Raw genomic sequence first — 16,173 nt, forward strand, 5'->3', positions numbered from 1 at the left:
TGTGCGTGATCTGTACGAAAAAACGGTACCCAAACGGCGTGTGACCGTGCGTGTGTGCGTTTGTGGCTATTGCAGGGTGCATGGCAAAGGGAATAATTTTACGAATATCTTAAGAAAGTAAGCGCATTCAAGTAGAAAGCCCAATTTGTTGCTTGCAAACGCTGGCAGGTTAAGTGATACGGTTCGTTGTGGAGTTGAAAAAGCGCCAACAAACGCCACAGCTTGTTGTGATCTCTCTGATAGTGGCTGGCTGTCCATAGGATGCTATAACCTGCCCGCCAGGGAAGAAGAGAAAGAAGCGTTAATCTATTAAGTTCAATTGACGATAGGTCAGCAGCAGCAGCAGCAGCAGCATCAGCATCCCTTCGCAAGCGCCACCGCCACGCAAACCTTTTTGCGAGCTGCATCCTTAATCAGTGCATCCGAGACTGTCAGAGAGAGAGAAAGAGAACCTCGAGCCTCGAGTCCGTTGTTCAAGTCTTGGTCGAGCTTTGCTGTGCGGTTTTTTTTTTTCTCGCCCTTCGTACGGCCCCCGGGCGCTTTGTGCTCCGTGAACCCTGGTCAGGCCATTAACCTGCACGAAATTGGCAGAGAAAGAGACGCATCCGCGCGCGCGTGTGTGTGTGTGTTTGTGCGAGTGTACGTGTGTGTGACGGCGCCATCATATTGTGACCGTGACCGTGGCCATTATCGTGGCGTATATCGTGCGTGTGGCGGAACCACTTTCCCAGCGGCGGTATCTTTTCGCCGCATTGTGCTTTGCCCCGTTGCATTACCGTTTTAGGTAGTGCAGTTGTGTGTGCGGTACGTGTCCTCTCCCGGTATCAGTGATCCACAATAAGCCAAGGCTTGCTGCTACCTGTGAAAAGTAACAGCCCCAAGCAACCGACAGCAGTAGCAACAACAAGAAAGAAAAACGCGATGAGTGAACAAATGGCTCGGCTGCCGGGTTGCAGCGTACTCGTGCTCGACAACGACGGTGGCGACAAGCTGGTGCCCAAGTACGACCACAAGGTGACGGTCGTTTGCAGCTACGATCCACAGGGCATGGCAGTGAGGTTGCTGCAGGAAGGCAGTGCCACGCCACCGAAGCAGCTGGAGGAGTACCTGGTAAGCGGCGCTAGCACGACGCATCTTAGCCGGGGCCACACGTCACACATGCTGCTCGTCGGGGGCGAACTGATACTGTTCCGGTTCGCGTCACGGACCGACTGCCAACAGTTCCGCGGCCTGCTGCACAAACTGTCCGGCAAGGTGAACTCAGTATTTAACCTCCGCACGGAGGATTCGTCCGCGTCGCAGTATTTCCAGTTCTATGGCTACCTCTCGCAGCAGCAGAACATGATGCAGGACTTTGTGCGGACGAGCACGTACCAGCGGGCGATCTACAACAATGCGCAGGATTTCCAGAACAAGGTCGTGCTGGACGTTGGCGCTGGGTCCGGTAAGCCGCACGGACACGGAATCGTGTTGTGACCGTGCTAATTCGTGTTTGATTTTGATCGTTTTCTGGTTGCAGGTATTCTATCCTTCTTTGCCGTCCAGGCCGGTGCGGCGAAGGTTTACGCGGTCGAGGCAAGCAACATGGCCCAGTACGCTCAGCAGCTCGTTAGCTCGAACAATCTCACCGATAAGATAATCGTGATTGCCGGCAAGATAGAGGAGATCGAACTGCCCGAACATGTGGACGTTATCATCTCCGAACCGATGGGCTACATGCTGTACAACGAGCGCATGCTCGAAACGTATCTGCACGGCAAGAAGTGGCTGAAGCCGGACGGCAAGATGTACCCCTCGAGGGGCGATCTGCACGTTGCCCCGTTCACCGACGAAGCGCTGTATATGGAGCAGTACAACAAAGCCAACTTCTGGATGCAGACTGAGTTCCACGGGGTGAATCTGGTGGCGTTGCGCGATGCCGCCATGAAGGAATACTTCCGGCAGCCGATCGTCGACACGTTCGACATACGCATCTGCATGGCGAAATCGATCCGGCACACGACGAATTTTCTAACCGCGGACGAGAAGGATCTGCACCGCATCCAGATCGACGTCGAGTTTCACATCCTCGAGACGGGCACGTGCCACGGGCTGGCGTTCTGGTTCGATGTCGAGTTTGCCGGCACGTGCTCCCAAATTTGGCTATCGACATCGCCGACCGAACCGCTGACCCACTGGTACCAGGTGCGGTGCCTCCTGCAGACGCCCATCTTTGTGAAGCAGGGACAGGTCCTGTCGGGAAAGGTGGTGCTGGCGGCCAACCAGCGCCAAAGCTACGACGTGGAAATCGACCTCAAGCTCGAGGGTACGATGATCAGCTCATCCAACACGCTCGATCTGAAAAATCCCTACTTCCGGTATACTGGCGCACCGGTACCGGCACCGCCCGGTTCCAACACAACCTCGCCGAGTGAAGCGTTCTGGAGCCAGCTGGATGCGCAGGGCGCCCGCAATGCGGTTAACCTCGTGAACGGTATTACGGTGAATGGGTTGGGTGAGGTGGACATGTCATCGACGATCATCAACACTAACCTGATGGCAATCGGGGCGAACGGCGGTGGCGGTAATCAGCCCAACATTCATCCCGGACTTATCTCGAGCACTGGAAGACAGCAGCAGCAACAGCAGCAACAGCAGCAGCAACAGCAACAACAGCATCAGCAGCAACAATCGACAACGGCTCAGCAGCTTGCAATGACGCCACCGATCGGGTGTGCGGCCACCTCAACGCAGAACGTCGCACAGCACCAGCTGATCGGTGGCGCCATCTCACCATCGCTGTTCACCTCGCCGGCTCAACCCATCCTCAACAGTCATCATCACCATCCGGGTCAGCCGATTCACGGCAATCAGTTCTACTAGGTACGGGGGGATCGATCGGGTTTTACACGAAGCCGTGTTACTATTGCTGCTTTGATTGTATTTTCATTGCGCTCGCAGTAGGCAACCGATGATCGCGACAGGCACGTGTACTAGGAAACGCAAATTAAGGATCCTCGGGCACACACACACATACACAATCAAAACAGTCCAAACGAAACAGATAAAAGTAACGCTTCGTAACGTTTCGTAACGCTTCTTGAACGGTCAAACGAGTGGAGTCAAGAAAAAAAGGACGCGAAAGAGTGAGCAAATGTAAGGTGAATATAATAATATAGCAGCAAGAAACAATCATTTTAATCCTAGCAACGCGTTACTTTTAGCTGTAATTTAGTGTTTCGTTCGGCTTGTTTCGTTTGTGTGTGTTTGTGTGTGTGGCCTACGATTTGCCCACGTAAACATCCTTCTCAAACAAACATTCTCATCCATACACAAACACACACACACACACCCATACACATGCACCCGCTCTCACATTTACACCTGAACTACACAGCCTACTATAGCCAAAATGAAACGATCCTATCCCTTTCCCTTAATCAAACGGAATTAGGGGGGTTTTTCCCTTTCCCACGATGGAACGATGCTTTACAAGAGAAGCCCTTGTCCTATTTTAATGTGTTTAGTATATTAAGGTGTCCGATACAGAGTATTTTGTGTTCTGTTTTTTATCTGCGTTTGCAAAACTATGTAAACGCACAAACATTGCTTTTAATTCAAATTGAGATTAGCGCCAAATCATTTCAAATCAGCACCGGACGTTGGTTAACGCTTCGTTTTTCTTTTTTAACTATTTTGTGTGTTCTGCAAGAAGCTGTATATTTTATTCTAATTAATTAGTCCCGCACCTTCCCGCTTTAGTAATGTCTGTGTGTGCGAATGTGTCCACAGATACCTGTCAAATGATTCCATCCAGCCGTGAAACTGAGGCGCGCGTACGCACGTGCGTGCATACCCGTTAGGAACGAGGGACAATAAGCTTAGTCGTGAATGCGTTGTACGAGCCAGCGTGTAGTAGCGTAGGGCAGCTTTTTTTTTTACTTTTGGTTGTTACAAAAGGGCCTTGCCTGTAGCATTCCGATATCAATTGAACATATTGATCGCGTTTGAGCTGGATGGACGACTTGGAGATTATCCAGCGCTACGCAGCGAAACATTAGCTTTAGCATTAGCTTTAGAAACAATATACGTGGCACGCATGACCTAGATAAGGCGCAGTTACTCCCAATAAAAGAAGGTTTGCACCGTGGTTGCTGTCCAGTTAGTGAGATTAATAGAAAGGTTCGATGCGTTTTATGCTATGTTTTAAAATTTTGCAGTCAGGTATTCGCTAAAGACACTAGTGAGGTAAGAGCGGTCGAGTTAAAGATAGGGGAAAAAAACGATCCGTGCGCTTTTCGATCGCACTTGTATTGCTTTAGTTCTCAAAAAAACACTCCCAATTTGACAAAAAAAAAACTATAGCAAAGCAACTGCAAATGGAGGCATTTTTGTTTTACTTTAAGTATAATTATTGCTACATTTAATAACATTATTACTATGATTAGAATTACTACTTATTACCTAGCAAAAATGATCGTCGTACGAATGAAGTAGGAATGAAAGGTTTTCGCTTTCCCTTTACCTATACGACGTACAATAAACCAAATCCCGGCGCAATTCCCAATCTTCTCAACGCGAAAACGCGAGGAAATAGACGTTATTTTAAGTTATGGCATTTAAGCGCTTGTGTTTGTTTCTTTTTTTGTTTTATTTCTCTCCGTATTACAACTTCCGTTCGCATATGTGTGTGTCTGTTTTGCTTTTGCTCTTTGTTCAGTTCATTTCCGTTTTCAGTGCATTTGGTAGTCAAAACCATTCAGCTGGTGCTTCGTAAACCGTTGAGTAGCTAGAAAAGTGCTTCAATGCGCTGGTAAAGTAATTTCTCTCTTAACGCCTCTGTTCACGCTGTTTCAGGAGTACATTCGTGCCCAGGGCAGGAGTGAGATATTTGTCTAACCAAAAGACGAAACGAAGCCCTGTGGACGAGCGATACAATCACCGGTCGGTCGGAGAAGACTAGAAGAAGAAAAAAACCTTAATCTACGTAACATAGAGCTAAATCATCATCCTTTACAAACGGTTTTGGACAACGAGACATAACGAGCGTTCGGCACCGAAAAACTAGTGGAGTAAGCACAGAACAAGCAGCTTGTTTCCTATACCCCTAACGTATGCATTAAAAAAATCATTAGACTAATTTCTGATACAAAGCAGAAGTAACTACATCCGTTAACTTTATTGGCTTCCTGGATGCAAGAAGCAGTTAAACAAATGGATAAGGGTCCTTCGATAGAGTTCAGTTAGGAGATTCCTGTATCGATCCAACTGCCCATCCTGTCCAGGTTATTCATCACAATTTGCTTTGACGGATGCTCTTGCACTCTTCACAACGCAGTGTCCTAACCACTAGACGATCACGACCCAGGGCGGACTGGTGGAAGATGCGATAACGGCGCCGGTCTTCACATGACAGGACTGGGGCTGACATCCCACCTGGGACGTTCCCCCGTATTAAGGACAGGTCCCAGACACGTTCGAACCACAGTCAACCACAGATCAGAGACTCTGTCTTCTTTGGTCTTACGACCTTTTATAAGTCATGCTTGCTATTTCTGGCTTACTAGACTTAATGATATCACGTTGTTGGATAGTTAGTCGTTACTACGGAGGTTCGGATGCCCAATCAGAGGCTAGGTGGAGATATTATTGGAGCGACACACCTTATGGAATTCGGAGCCTTATACATGATCGAGGCTCCAAGGACCTCACATCCAGCTCTTGAGGTGTGTTGAATGTTCGAACCTTGATCATCTGTTTAGCATGCGTACAATTAGACTATTTTTTAATGCATACGTTGTCAGGACATATTCTAAATTTCTAAATTAACCTCTTACCTGTGTTTTTGTGTGTGTCTCTCTTTCTTTCTCTCACGCTAAGGTATTGGATTAACGTTCAGTTTACACGGGGTTGTACTACTACTAACCATGCCAGCGGGAGGACACGCCAGGACACGTTTCTCTGTTCTCAACTAAAACAACAAATCACAACCACTCAAATAACCAATACAATAGGGTTGTTGTTAATACATCGACCGTGTGTTGTTTTCGCAAGGAACGCTCTCTAGTGGGTTGCCACTGCTTAACGGACGCCACTGTATCTACAATTCCGGTGCTGCGTACGGACGGCTCGGTAGAGCGGGGACAGCGCACCACTTTTTGTTTTTGCTACATGCTCGTTACGAAACAACAGAGATCTTCCAGTATAAGTAAGGGAAACCCGAATGGAGAGTGGCCAGGCCAGGAGGGCAGCAACCGGCGCATAGCGCACAGTGGCACGGCCATGCGTAATGCCGAATCATCCAAACCGATACCGAGCATAACGAGGAAAGACTAAAGCACTAAAAGTAAGCAATTTTACCAATTATCGGGAATAGAGTGTAGAGAACGTCGTAGAGCGAACGCGTCGGCCGGGGGTAAGTGTAGCGAGCGAGCAATAGTAGCTGAAGAACTGTGCATAATGCGGTTCGGGCAGGAAGGCTAGATATGACACAAATGCATTTACGGCAGCAGGCTCTTTGCATTTCAATTTCAGTTCCTGGTGTGATCACTGTAACGGGCAGTCTAACTGCCGGTGGTTAGGCACTCCGAAGTATGGGACAGAATCTCCCGAAGGATCCGCCTCAGTAGGGAGTACGAGTGTAAGAGAAAGCAATAAGAATCGAAGGGAAGATAAAAGGGAAAGCTAACGAGTGAGAATAATACGAGTCAGTCGGCAACCATTTCATCCGCACAAAAGATCCGCTTTGTTTAGTAAGGGGACGAAGGATATGCGAAGAGGGTAACACTTAAGGTCAGTCATATTAAGAGACCGAAGCGAGGAACAATTGGGTATTGGAAAACCACCGATTGAATTACAGCTAATTTACTGCAACCCGGGCGGCATAATCGGAACGTTTCTTTAGTTTGTCCTACTACCAGGAGTAATTCCTGCAACATGTCCTTACCGATGATAATTCGAACAGTAACATTTTCGAGACTCTACCAAAACGTTTTACTACCGCTCAAAAATTAGGGCGTTTAGGGCGTACCGCAAAACCGGTACACGCTTCTACTCATCATTGCGACATCTGCTAGTGTTTGTCGCACAATCATCACAACAGTGCAAGAACACGAAACACGACAGTTACGGCGTGGAAATGAGGTTATGGTGAACCAGGTGTACTCCTTCGAATTGCATCCGAAAACGAAAGACAGAAACGGTTCTGAAATTTAAAAGAAATGAATGCCTGACGACGATCTATATGGGTTGGAGGAACCGCTATGCGATCAATTGGAAATGGCCAATACTATTGTGTGAATCCACAGATTCCGCTAATGTGAGGGCTCGCTCGGCTGACTCAATATTTCGCGAAGACTCCTTCTATACGGATCTTTTGTTGTTGCAAGTTAATAAGGATTAGAATGAATGTTCTCGACGAGCCCAGTTCCATCTCCCTGCTTTAAGGAGGTCACGATGAAGCGCTTACTTGTGTTTTGAATCGGTTTGCCAAACTTAATTCTGCGGTGGCTCCATTCATTCCACTTCATTGATCGGACATATTGCGTTAAGTTTGGGCTATGTTTATCTAGCCGGGTCGGTAGAAGCTCTGGGGTCTAGGCTTGCTAATACCATACAGCTGGAAAGTAAGACTTTGCTACAAGGGGAACGGTCCTCGGAGAGATTCGATAACTGGCGGATCAGGCAACTTGGCCTTAGGTGGAATAAAAATGGGACCTCCTGCAATCGAATTTCGAGATGGCAGATCTTTAAGCTACAACCAACCATTTATTGTTATTCTAATTCAACGGGCCATGCCTTGAAGCCTAATTGCAAAGACACTTAACAGTTATAAGGACGGGCGGTTCGAATACAATTTAAAAGCACAGCGCGTGGCATGTCCGGTTGGTGACGATTACTGATACAGTTTTGTTCACAGCACATACGAAAAAGGTCAAATGCGCCATAACGGGTTCGGTGATCCTCGGCCTGGTTGGGACGTAAAAGTTGAGCCCAAAGAGTAGTTTTGGGGAGTCGATCCGGTAGTCCAAAAGTCCCGTAACAAATAGTCTCTGGGCGTTGCGTTTTCGCTGGTTCAGCGACTGCATACTATCTTACGGAGGACGGTCTTTGACGATGCCATTAATACGTGAGATCATCCATGTGGAAGAAACCGTGTCCCGTCAACAACTGCGTTGTGTACAAATCGACTTCCCCGAAACGGCGCAAAGACCAGGCAAAGATCTCGGGAATCAGCAGGCGAGATCCGAGCTTAACAGCAACTTAAGTATAACTTTAAGTTAAAATAAGCAGAGCTAGTCAAGATTAAATCCCACCCAGACCGGCTGTCCGTACGCAGGACTGATTATGCTTCTTCTTCTTCCTTGACACTACAAGCTCGAAAGGTCTTGGCCTGCCAATGCTGTCTTCCTGTGACTTGTTTTTACTCTAAGCAAGGTAGTCAGCCTTGCGTACGGGGAGGCTGTCTCTGATGGAATTTGAACCCTTGTCTTGCCGCTGTCGCCTCGGCCACTCGGCACCGCTCCGGACTGATTATCCAGCGGACCTTCCGAGGTTGTCGAGCCAAAAATACCGGTCAAGACAATTAACCGGACTGCAGCAGTCAGATGGAAAATGTGAACTTGATGAAGTGTATTGTGGTATCCTTTACGTGTTCAAGGCAGCAGGAGTAAGATGCTGCTTTGCATGGTGCTCATTCCTACTGTGTCCAGTTGTGTGTTAAACAATTTTCGAGCGGTTGAATTCCATACAAAACAGTCAAGGAAACAGGAACAACCCCTTTTTCCAGGCTCACCTTGTGGATTTGAAGCTTATCAGAGAGTCGCAATGTCATGAGTGAGGACACGCCATATGAACATTGCGATGAATCTCAGCTATAGCTCCATCCATTAGTAAGCTTCAGAAAGAGCTGGAGCTTGGTGACTGTAAAGCAATGCCCTAATAGGGTTGTCCCGTGTCTCTTAGACATCTATACCGTTGCTTCAAATGTTATACCCACGTTGCCGATCTTGGAGTATTGGTGCAGGTGCGGAGTGGTTTTAGCCGGTGATAATCGGACAGTTCCCGATGGATGGTCCCTTTGCTACGCCCTAGTGTCCTTATATCCTGCAAAGGATCTATCCGTTAGAAATGGTTGGGGAACGTGATGAGGATGCCGGACTCATGCTCCACCAGGAAGATGCTCTGGTGGAATCTAACCAGTCGGCGATCGAATGCAGCCATAGTGGGAGTAGTACAGCGGAATGGACCGAGTGTCCTGGAAGCGAATGGCGACCAGGCTTTGTCTAATAGACGTGCTCAACCCTGAGCTGGGCAAGGCGTATTAAAAACAAAATTTTCTCGCTCTGCTATTTTAAAGTTACACTGGAGACACCGATCGAATTTGCTTCATTCGGCCGGCAATTATTATTTTTTCTTTCTTTCGGAACAACGATAAGCTCGATTCTAACGAAAGAACAACCAGCTAGACCAGCAGCTATTTAGCTATATATTGGGCTTTATTTCCTGTTCGCGATTTGTCATAACCTTAGATGCTTAATTATTTGCAGCCGTGTGTGGTGATGGTGGTAGGTAGTGGTGTTATACATATGCATATATTATGTAAAATTTTCTCATTGCTCATTTGCCTGCCCGTTAATGTATCACCGAAGCGCTAGTAGAGATAGTGAGCTGTATACATATATTAGCTATTTCTTGTTGTCCTCCTATCCCTTGGTACGAAAATGAGCAAAAAGCTAAAACAAAAAGAAAGCAAAAACGCCAACGAAACAAAATGGTTAAACTAGCAAGTGTAACAACTAAACAACTAAACAACACAACAAAACGCAAAGCAACAGACGAACTCCCCTGCTCTCGTCGCTCTCAACGAAACGATACCTTTATGTACACTAGCAACGCGCTTTAGTAAGGCTTTGGCGGAGCCGTAAATTACCGATAGAAAGGCCTCCGAAAAGCTCGTGAACGTGTGTTGTAATCAATACTAAACGTAATAAGTAATACCTGAACCTGATAGTGGGGGGCAAAAAAAAAAAAAACGGCGGTTGTCTAGCTTCAACCGCGAGTAGTTGGGTTTTTACACAGCTTAAGCCTACAACATTATATATCCCTGGAGCGACCAAATCCAGCCCAGCAGTGCCCAGGTTCCTAATGTAAGCGAAATGTGGAAGCGTGCAAGAGTCAAGTGTTGGGACTCTCCGTGTGTGAGTACCTTATATTGGCCGCGTGCCAAGCTTTTTGAACTACTATATCATTCATTTCCTCGAATAACTCGAATAGTGTGTATTCCCTGGACTTGACTGTAACCGTTCAACTCACAAGCCTCCACAAGAGTTGTTGACGTGCCGAAGGACCACACAGGACGCGAACCAATATTGAGAAGAATAACATGGCGTTACGGTGTGGCAGGTTTCTTTTGGTGTTGTCTTTCGCGAATTTTTGCTTTTGCCTGTTTTTTTTTTGGGAGGGATTCTACATCGATTGCTAGAAGCGTCCAGCCAGTTCTTGCCTCAGAAACTTAACGGTCGCTAGGAAGCTAGGATTCTCAAAATTCTTGGATACCAAAATATACAGCTTTGGTGCAGCTACTATTCCCCTACCCTCTAAGTAAGTACAATTGCCTCTCAGCACATCCAGCTGCCAAGAACTCGACAAGATTTGGTTGCATTCTAGCGCAAAAAAGTTGGGTTAAAAAATAAAATATCAACAACAAGGGGTCGTCAGGCTATATAGCTGCACAGTAAAGGTCCTAAGATCATCGCTACACACACATACACACTCACACTAAACACTACAAACTACTACGTTCACACTCTTACACACACACACTAATTGTACGAAGCATTTACTGGCGTTGGGTTTGGTTTCTGAGTTTTGTAGTTTTGTGTTTTGAGTTCTCCATTTTGAAGTGGCGTTGCCGTTTTGCTGCAAAAAGCGATCAATAGCAGTAATGTTTGCCGTCCTTTCACTTATTCTAATCTCCTCTGCCGTAGATAAACCGAGCGAAGCTGATCTCTCCTTCTCGAGCAAGATGGCGTTCGCAATGTTCCACCATGTTGCGCATTCTTTCTTCGTATTTTCTTTGCCTATAAATATGTTTATCCCCTGGTATTCGAACGAGGAAATTCCATTCCACACATGATGAAGGAATAGCTTTTGATTCTATAAAGAGTTGCTGCTGCTGCTCCATCCAGGGAGTAAGCAGGCACTAATCACGATTACGGAACGAGAGCCCAGACGATACGCGGTTCAGCCGCGTATTGGCGCTGTCCGGTGTGCGGTGTGCGATGCGCTGAGTGCACGACGGAAACATTCCCGGGTGATGGAAGAACGTATCAGAACACGTTGAACACATCTGTTGCACTGGCATGTGTGGCCTTTCCTGGTATGTGAAAGCACACTGAATCCGTCCCTATCCGTCCTCCCGTTCGGCTACTTATGCTACGCGTGATGTTATGTCCGATCGAGTCGATTGGTGTTCACCGTCCGCCAAAAGCCCGTTAACTTCGATCCGTCGCTATTTGCGGCCTTGGCTCCGTGCTCGTTTCGCTCACGATCGAGGAGACGGAACCGTGTCGCGATTGGGAGCGTGGTTTCAGCGACTTTAGCTGCGTCGTACCGTTGTACTGTACGGCCACATCACCGCAGCTGCTGAGCGGATGGTTCTCGAACGGTACCAGCGGTCGACTTTCGGCCACCATCGGTGTGGTGGAGGGTGCATGCAGCTGGGGACTGATCGGGGTCGCTATACCACTGTCGTCACTGTTGCCGGACAGTGCTTTCATGCTGGCCGACGATAGGCCACCGGTGCTGCCCGTCACGCTGCTACCGACCCCATGCTCCGGGCTGGTGGTGCTGTTACACTCGTCGAGCTTGTGCAGCCACAGGCTGGTCCGCTGCTGCTGCTGCCGGATCTGGGTGAAGGAGTTTTGGAAGTAGGGTTGCTTCTTCTTCGTTGGCGTTCCGGGACCGTCCGGTTCGGTCGCTTCCTCCAGCACGTTCAGCGCCAGGCCCAGGTTGCTGTTGAACGAGATCGATTTGCCAATCTTACGGTCGACAAATATTGGTGAGCGTTTCTTTTGCTGCTGCTGCTGCTGCTGCTGCAGTTCCTGTACCTGCTGCACAATGCGACACACATCGTTCGGCAGCACAGCGTCCGACCGTGCATCGACCGTTTGCTCGATAAACCTCACCAGCGTGTGGACGGTGTTTTCCAGCGTTTGCACCTGTGTCTGTAGCGACTGTATCTGGTCCTGCTGGCACAGGCGCTGCTTCTCGAGCTGCATCATGTTCGACTGGGAAAATTGAAGCTGCGCGTTAAGTTGCTGGTATTCCTCCTTCAGCCGGTTGTAGCTTTCCCGGTGATGGTTCTGCGACGTCATCTCCTCCTGCAGCACATTATATTCGACCTGGGATTCGATCAGCTGACGCGAGAAATCGGACCGGAACACATTCCGAAAAACCTTCTCCATCACCTCGGCATCGATCTTGGGAATGACGTTCTTCAGGTAATCCATAATGTCCTCGAAGTTGTCACGCTGCAGCAGCGGTTCCTTGTGCGCTTCCAGCAGCGCGATCGCACACCGAAAGATGACGTCGAACGATTCGAGAAACAGCAGATCGAACACGCGCACCACAAACCCGAGCGGAAAGTGGGAGCTGAAGACGGTCAGTATCCAGGGGGCGGCGTACAGCGTCGGCGAGATGTCGTGCTGATCGAACCACTCGTACAGCTCCGGTATGTGGTCCTTCAGCAACCGGGACAGTTGGTACAGCTGCAGCTGAAACTGTTTCATGTCGGGCAGATATTTGGCGCGCATCTGCCGCCGGAACATGAGGTGCTTGAGCAGCTCGAATGCGTCGGCTTCTTCGAGCTGGAGAGAAAAAAAAAGAGGAAGTGAGATTAAGCAAGAAGTCATGCACAGTGGAAACACTGGCTGCTGTACTCACGTGCAGCAACAGGACGGCACAGATGAATCCCAGTCCCTGACAGTAGCCTAGCTCCGGATCGAGAATGGAGTACGCCTTCAGCAGGTTAAACAGTGACAGTTGTCCGACGCCGAGTGCGTCCTTGTAGTACTTATGATCCGGGAATGTACGACCTGCAAGCATCAATTTACATCAATGAATAGGGCCATTCGCTTTCGACGCCTTCACCACACACTAACCTAAATCGATAAAGATGGCGTGCTGATGTTCGGTCAGGTTCTTCAGCAGCACGTGGTACGGTGTGTTAAAGTTCGGAAAGTTGGTCGTATCGATCGGGGCCGGATAGCGATGCGCATGCTGCTCGGCCAGATACATCCAGATTTCACCCCGCTTCGAGCGTGGTACACCGTTCTTCATCGCCTGGTACAGCAGTGCCTGTTTGGTCGGGATTGCAACCGACGCAGCGCAATTGTCCAGCAGCGTGTCCCACTGCTCGGCCGCCCGTTTATCGCACACCGCGATCTCGTCGTACTCCAGCTTGACGCGACGTATCTCGTTCGATTTGATTTCGTGCTGGCGTGCCTGCAGATGGGCGTTCTCCTTCTCCATGCGGTTCAGGATGATTGTTTGCTTGATGCCGACGCGCCACAGCTCCCGGAGCTCTTCCCGCGTACGCTTCTTAGCCGGTGCGCCAGCCGCACGCAGTGGCGACATGTACTCTTCTGGGCCACTTTTCATATTTTTCGACGGTGTTACAACGCGGTGCAGCATCGCCTGCCGCCAGGATCCGGCATGGCCATGATCTCTGGGGCTGTTGCCAACCTTGATGAAGCTGAAAGAGGATGATAGAATTGAGAAACACACACTCTTGTGCTGACTGCCGGATTCGCTCCACTTACATATCCATCATCGGTGACTTGAGCTGTGGTGTTGTCCCATTGCCGGCGTCCGAATTCTTCCGTCCCATCGACGGGCTTGATCCGATCGTGGAGGCACGCGCTCGCGTTACCGGTTCAAAGCCACCGTCCTTCAGCTCACCGGTCGAGCTCGAATCCTTGAGACTACCGGCCACAAAATCATCCCGGCTGGTACGCCTTTTCAGCAGATGATCGAACGAGCTGGTAAGCGAACGTTTCGCCTTCATAAAGATGCCACTGCCGCCGAGATACTGGTTCAAAAATTCGGTCCTATGCTCCACCGTATCGTGCACGTGCCGCTGCTGCTTCGACTCACAGTGCGCACGCAGCAACATCATCAGAAATTGGTTCTGCTCCCCAAGGCTGCTGCCGGCCGCCTCTTCCGCCCCGCGATACTTCTCCATCAGCAATCGCTGCTCGTCGTCGGTGAGCGTGGTATCGATGCGCTTGAAAATCATGTACTGTGTCTTCTTGTCGCTCTGGCCCTCGGTATCGGTGCACAGCTTGTGGTACCACAGCATCGGGCAGTGCTCGCAGGAGAATATCTGTGCCGCTGCCCGTTCCTTCTGCTTCGTTTGCTCCGAACATGCGGTGAAGGCTTGCGAGATGGAAAATACGACATCTTCCGCCACCTGTTCCGACTGGCATTTGAACACGTACCCGATGTACCCGTCGTTGTTCATATCGCGGCAGATGATGCCGAAGTGGTCCGAATTTTTGTGCCCATGGGCACAGCTCGCTACATCGCGGAACGCTTTGTGCAGCAGCACCTGCTTACGGTCCGGGCTGATCAGACGCAGATCGGACTGGCCGATCAGGAATACCATCGTCCGGTTCTGCTCGACCACCGGTATCGATCCAATGGAAGCGGAACGATCTCGTTTAACTGGGGCACTGGGGTCAGAAGAAGGGGGTGAAGAAGTACATAAAAAAGTATTGATTAGTGCGTTGAAAAGCGGCATTCATGGACTAGAAGCTTGGATCAACATGCAAACATTTGAGTATAGTGTATACAATTTGAAAGTTGTTGCTACGAGTCGTGCTAGTGTGAGGATAACATTTACTTTAGTAACTAAAACAAATGTTAGGTTAGTGTCGCAGGATCTTAAACGAGTGTTAATTTAAAAATACGAACGAGATATGATAAACATTGGATACAATAACAATTTAAACGATTTGACAAGTAAATTTAAAAGCTGTTAAAAAGATGTGCGGTCATATGGCACGACCGGGGTTCAATTCCCATCCAGACCTCTTCCCCGTACGCAGGGCTGACTACTTTCTTACGGGTAAAATGAAGCCTCAGAGAGCTGAAATGGCAGGCCGAACCCTGTCGAGGTTGTAGTAAGATTTTTTTTCATTCAACGGCTCGAAGGCGTCCTTGTGATCATGCCAGGTAAAAACAGTCGAGGGACTGTTATTAAAGAGTGGTTCGTTCTATGAGTTGTATCCCTGAGCAATGAGTTTGGGAATAATGAAAAAATTGAATAATGATCGACATAAAGAGTTTAGACTTTTACAGTGTTATGTGACAGGCAAAATCTTTCAAACTCTGATTCAGAATTTATCCAGAGGTGCATCTTATACCTAGGAGAAAGAACAGCTGTCTAAATAAATTATGAAGAATAGTCTCAACAGTCTCAACATATCCACAATTCTGGAATCTGGAATCAATGGAATGGAATGGAATCAGAAGAACTAAGAAAGACGAAGGTAAGATAGACATAGATATTGAGAGATACACATGACCAGGATGTCTGCTAGTTGGAGTAAGGACGCAGTGGTCGAGACCTGATGGCATGCAAACGTAAATAAACAAGACACAGCACATCAAAGCTGAACATGTGACATGAAACACAGTAAATACTGGTAAATCATAATCATTGATGAAGTTTAACGAAGATAACTTGTAATTCAGCAGCACTAGAAGCAGTTTTGTTTACAGCACATCCTCTTCGCACAGCCCCTTCAGCGAGGAGGACTACCTTATATGGTTCACACATGCAAAGCACCGGAACTCGGAACTCCGTAGCTCCGGGAAGCGCTAATCGAAAACATGTCTAACCAACGGTGAAACCAACGTCGGGCCACACTTACTCCTCCTCCTGGGGTGATGCTGACTTAGTTTGTTTGGTGACTACTACACGCTCTGCAATGGGAGCTGCTGCCGATGGGGGCTGCTGTTGCTGCTGCTGCTGGTGTGGTTGCTGCTGTTCCTGCCCTTGCTGTACGTTTGCGGAACAGTTCTCCTCTACCCGCTTCGGTTCTTCTTTACCACTGCCGGACGCATTGCTATCACCCGCGGTATCATTCTCACTGGAGATGAACGTAAATTGGACGATGTGGATGGGTT

At 48.6% G+C, this 16,173-nt stretch overlaps 2 protein-coding genes across 12 annotated transcripts in view; one reads left to right on the forward strand and one right to left on the reverse strand.

Moving 5' to 3' along the window:
• Nucleotides 1–31: 31 nt before the first annotated feature.
• Nucleotides 32–7,118, forward strand: LOC118502704 (histone-arginine methyltransferase CARMER). 3 transcript variants are annotated; one of them, XR_004905070.1, is made up of 4 exons: nt 33–1,444; nt 1,520–2,862; nt 4,837–5,051; nt 5,860–7,118. XR_004905070.1 is itself a non-coding variant. In XM_036035248.1 (3 exons), exons 2-3 carry the CDS (start codon nt 922–924, stop codon nt 2,860–2,862), a joined length of 1,866 nt encoding a protein of 621 aa, XP_035891141.1. In that variant the 5' UTR covers nt 32–117; nt 330–921; the 3' UTR covers nt 2,863–4,602. The 3 variants fall into 3 exon arrangements, 2 of the variants coding, with proteins under 2 accessions (XP_035891141.1, XP_035891139.1); XM_036035248.1 differs by lacking the exons at nt 4,837–5,051; nt 5,860–7,118 and having other exon boundaries at nt 32–117; nt 330–1,444; nt 1,520–4,602; XM_036035246.1 differs by lacking the exons at nt 4,837–5,051; nt 5,860–7,118 and having other exon boundaries at nt 1,520–4,602.
• Nucleotides 7,119–9,455: 2,337 nt separating this feature from the next.
• Nucleotides 9,456–16,173, reverse strand: part of LOC118502676 (TBC1 domain family member 4) — a 31,314-nt gene continuing 24,596 nt past the window's right edge. For 8 of the 9 annotated variants that reach the window (XM_036035165.1, XM_036035166.1, XM_036035167.1 and 5 more), the window contains 5 exons: nt 15,918–16,136; nt 13,803–14,714; nt 13,143–13,735; nt 12,925–13,076; nt 9,456–12,848 (listed from right to left, as the gene is read on the reverse strand). In XM_036035165.1, the coding sequence (XP_035891058.1) occupies nt 11,475–12,848; nt 12,925–13,076; nt 13,143–13,735; nt 13,803–14,714; nt 15,918–16,136 (3,250 nt within the window). In that variant the 3' untranslated portion in view covers nt 9,456–11,474. The remainder of the gene's footprint in view (nt 12,849–12,924; nt 13,077–13,142; nt 13,736–13,802; nt 14,715–15,917; nt 16,137–16,173) is intronic. The other variant, XM_036035171.1, reaches the window with a different exon arrangement.

Source organism: Anopheles stephensi, chromosome 2 (assembly GCF_013141755.1).
Source record: "Anopheles stephensi strain Indian chromosome 2, UCI_ANSTEP_V1.0, whole genome shotgun sequence".
Lineage (NCBI taxonomy): Eukaryota > Metazoa > Arthropoda > Insecta > Diptera > Culicidae > Anopheles > Anopheles stephensi.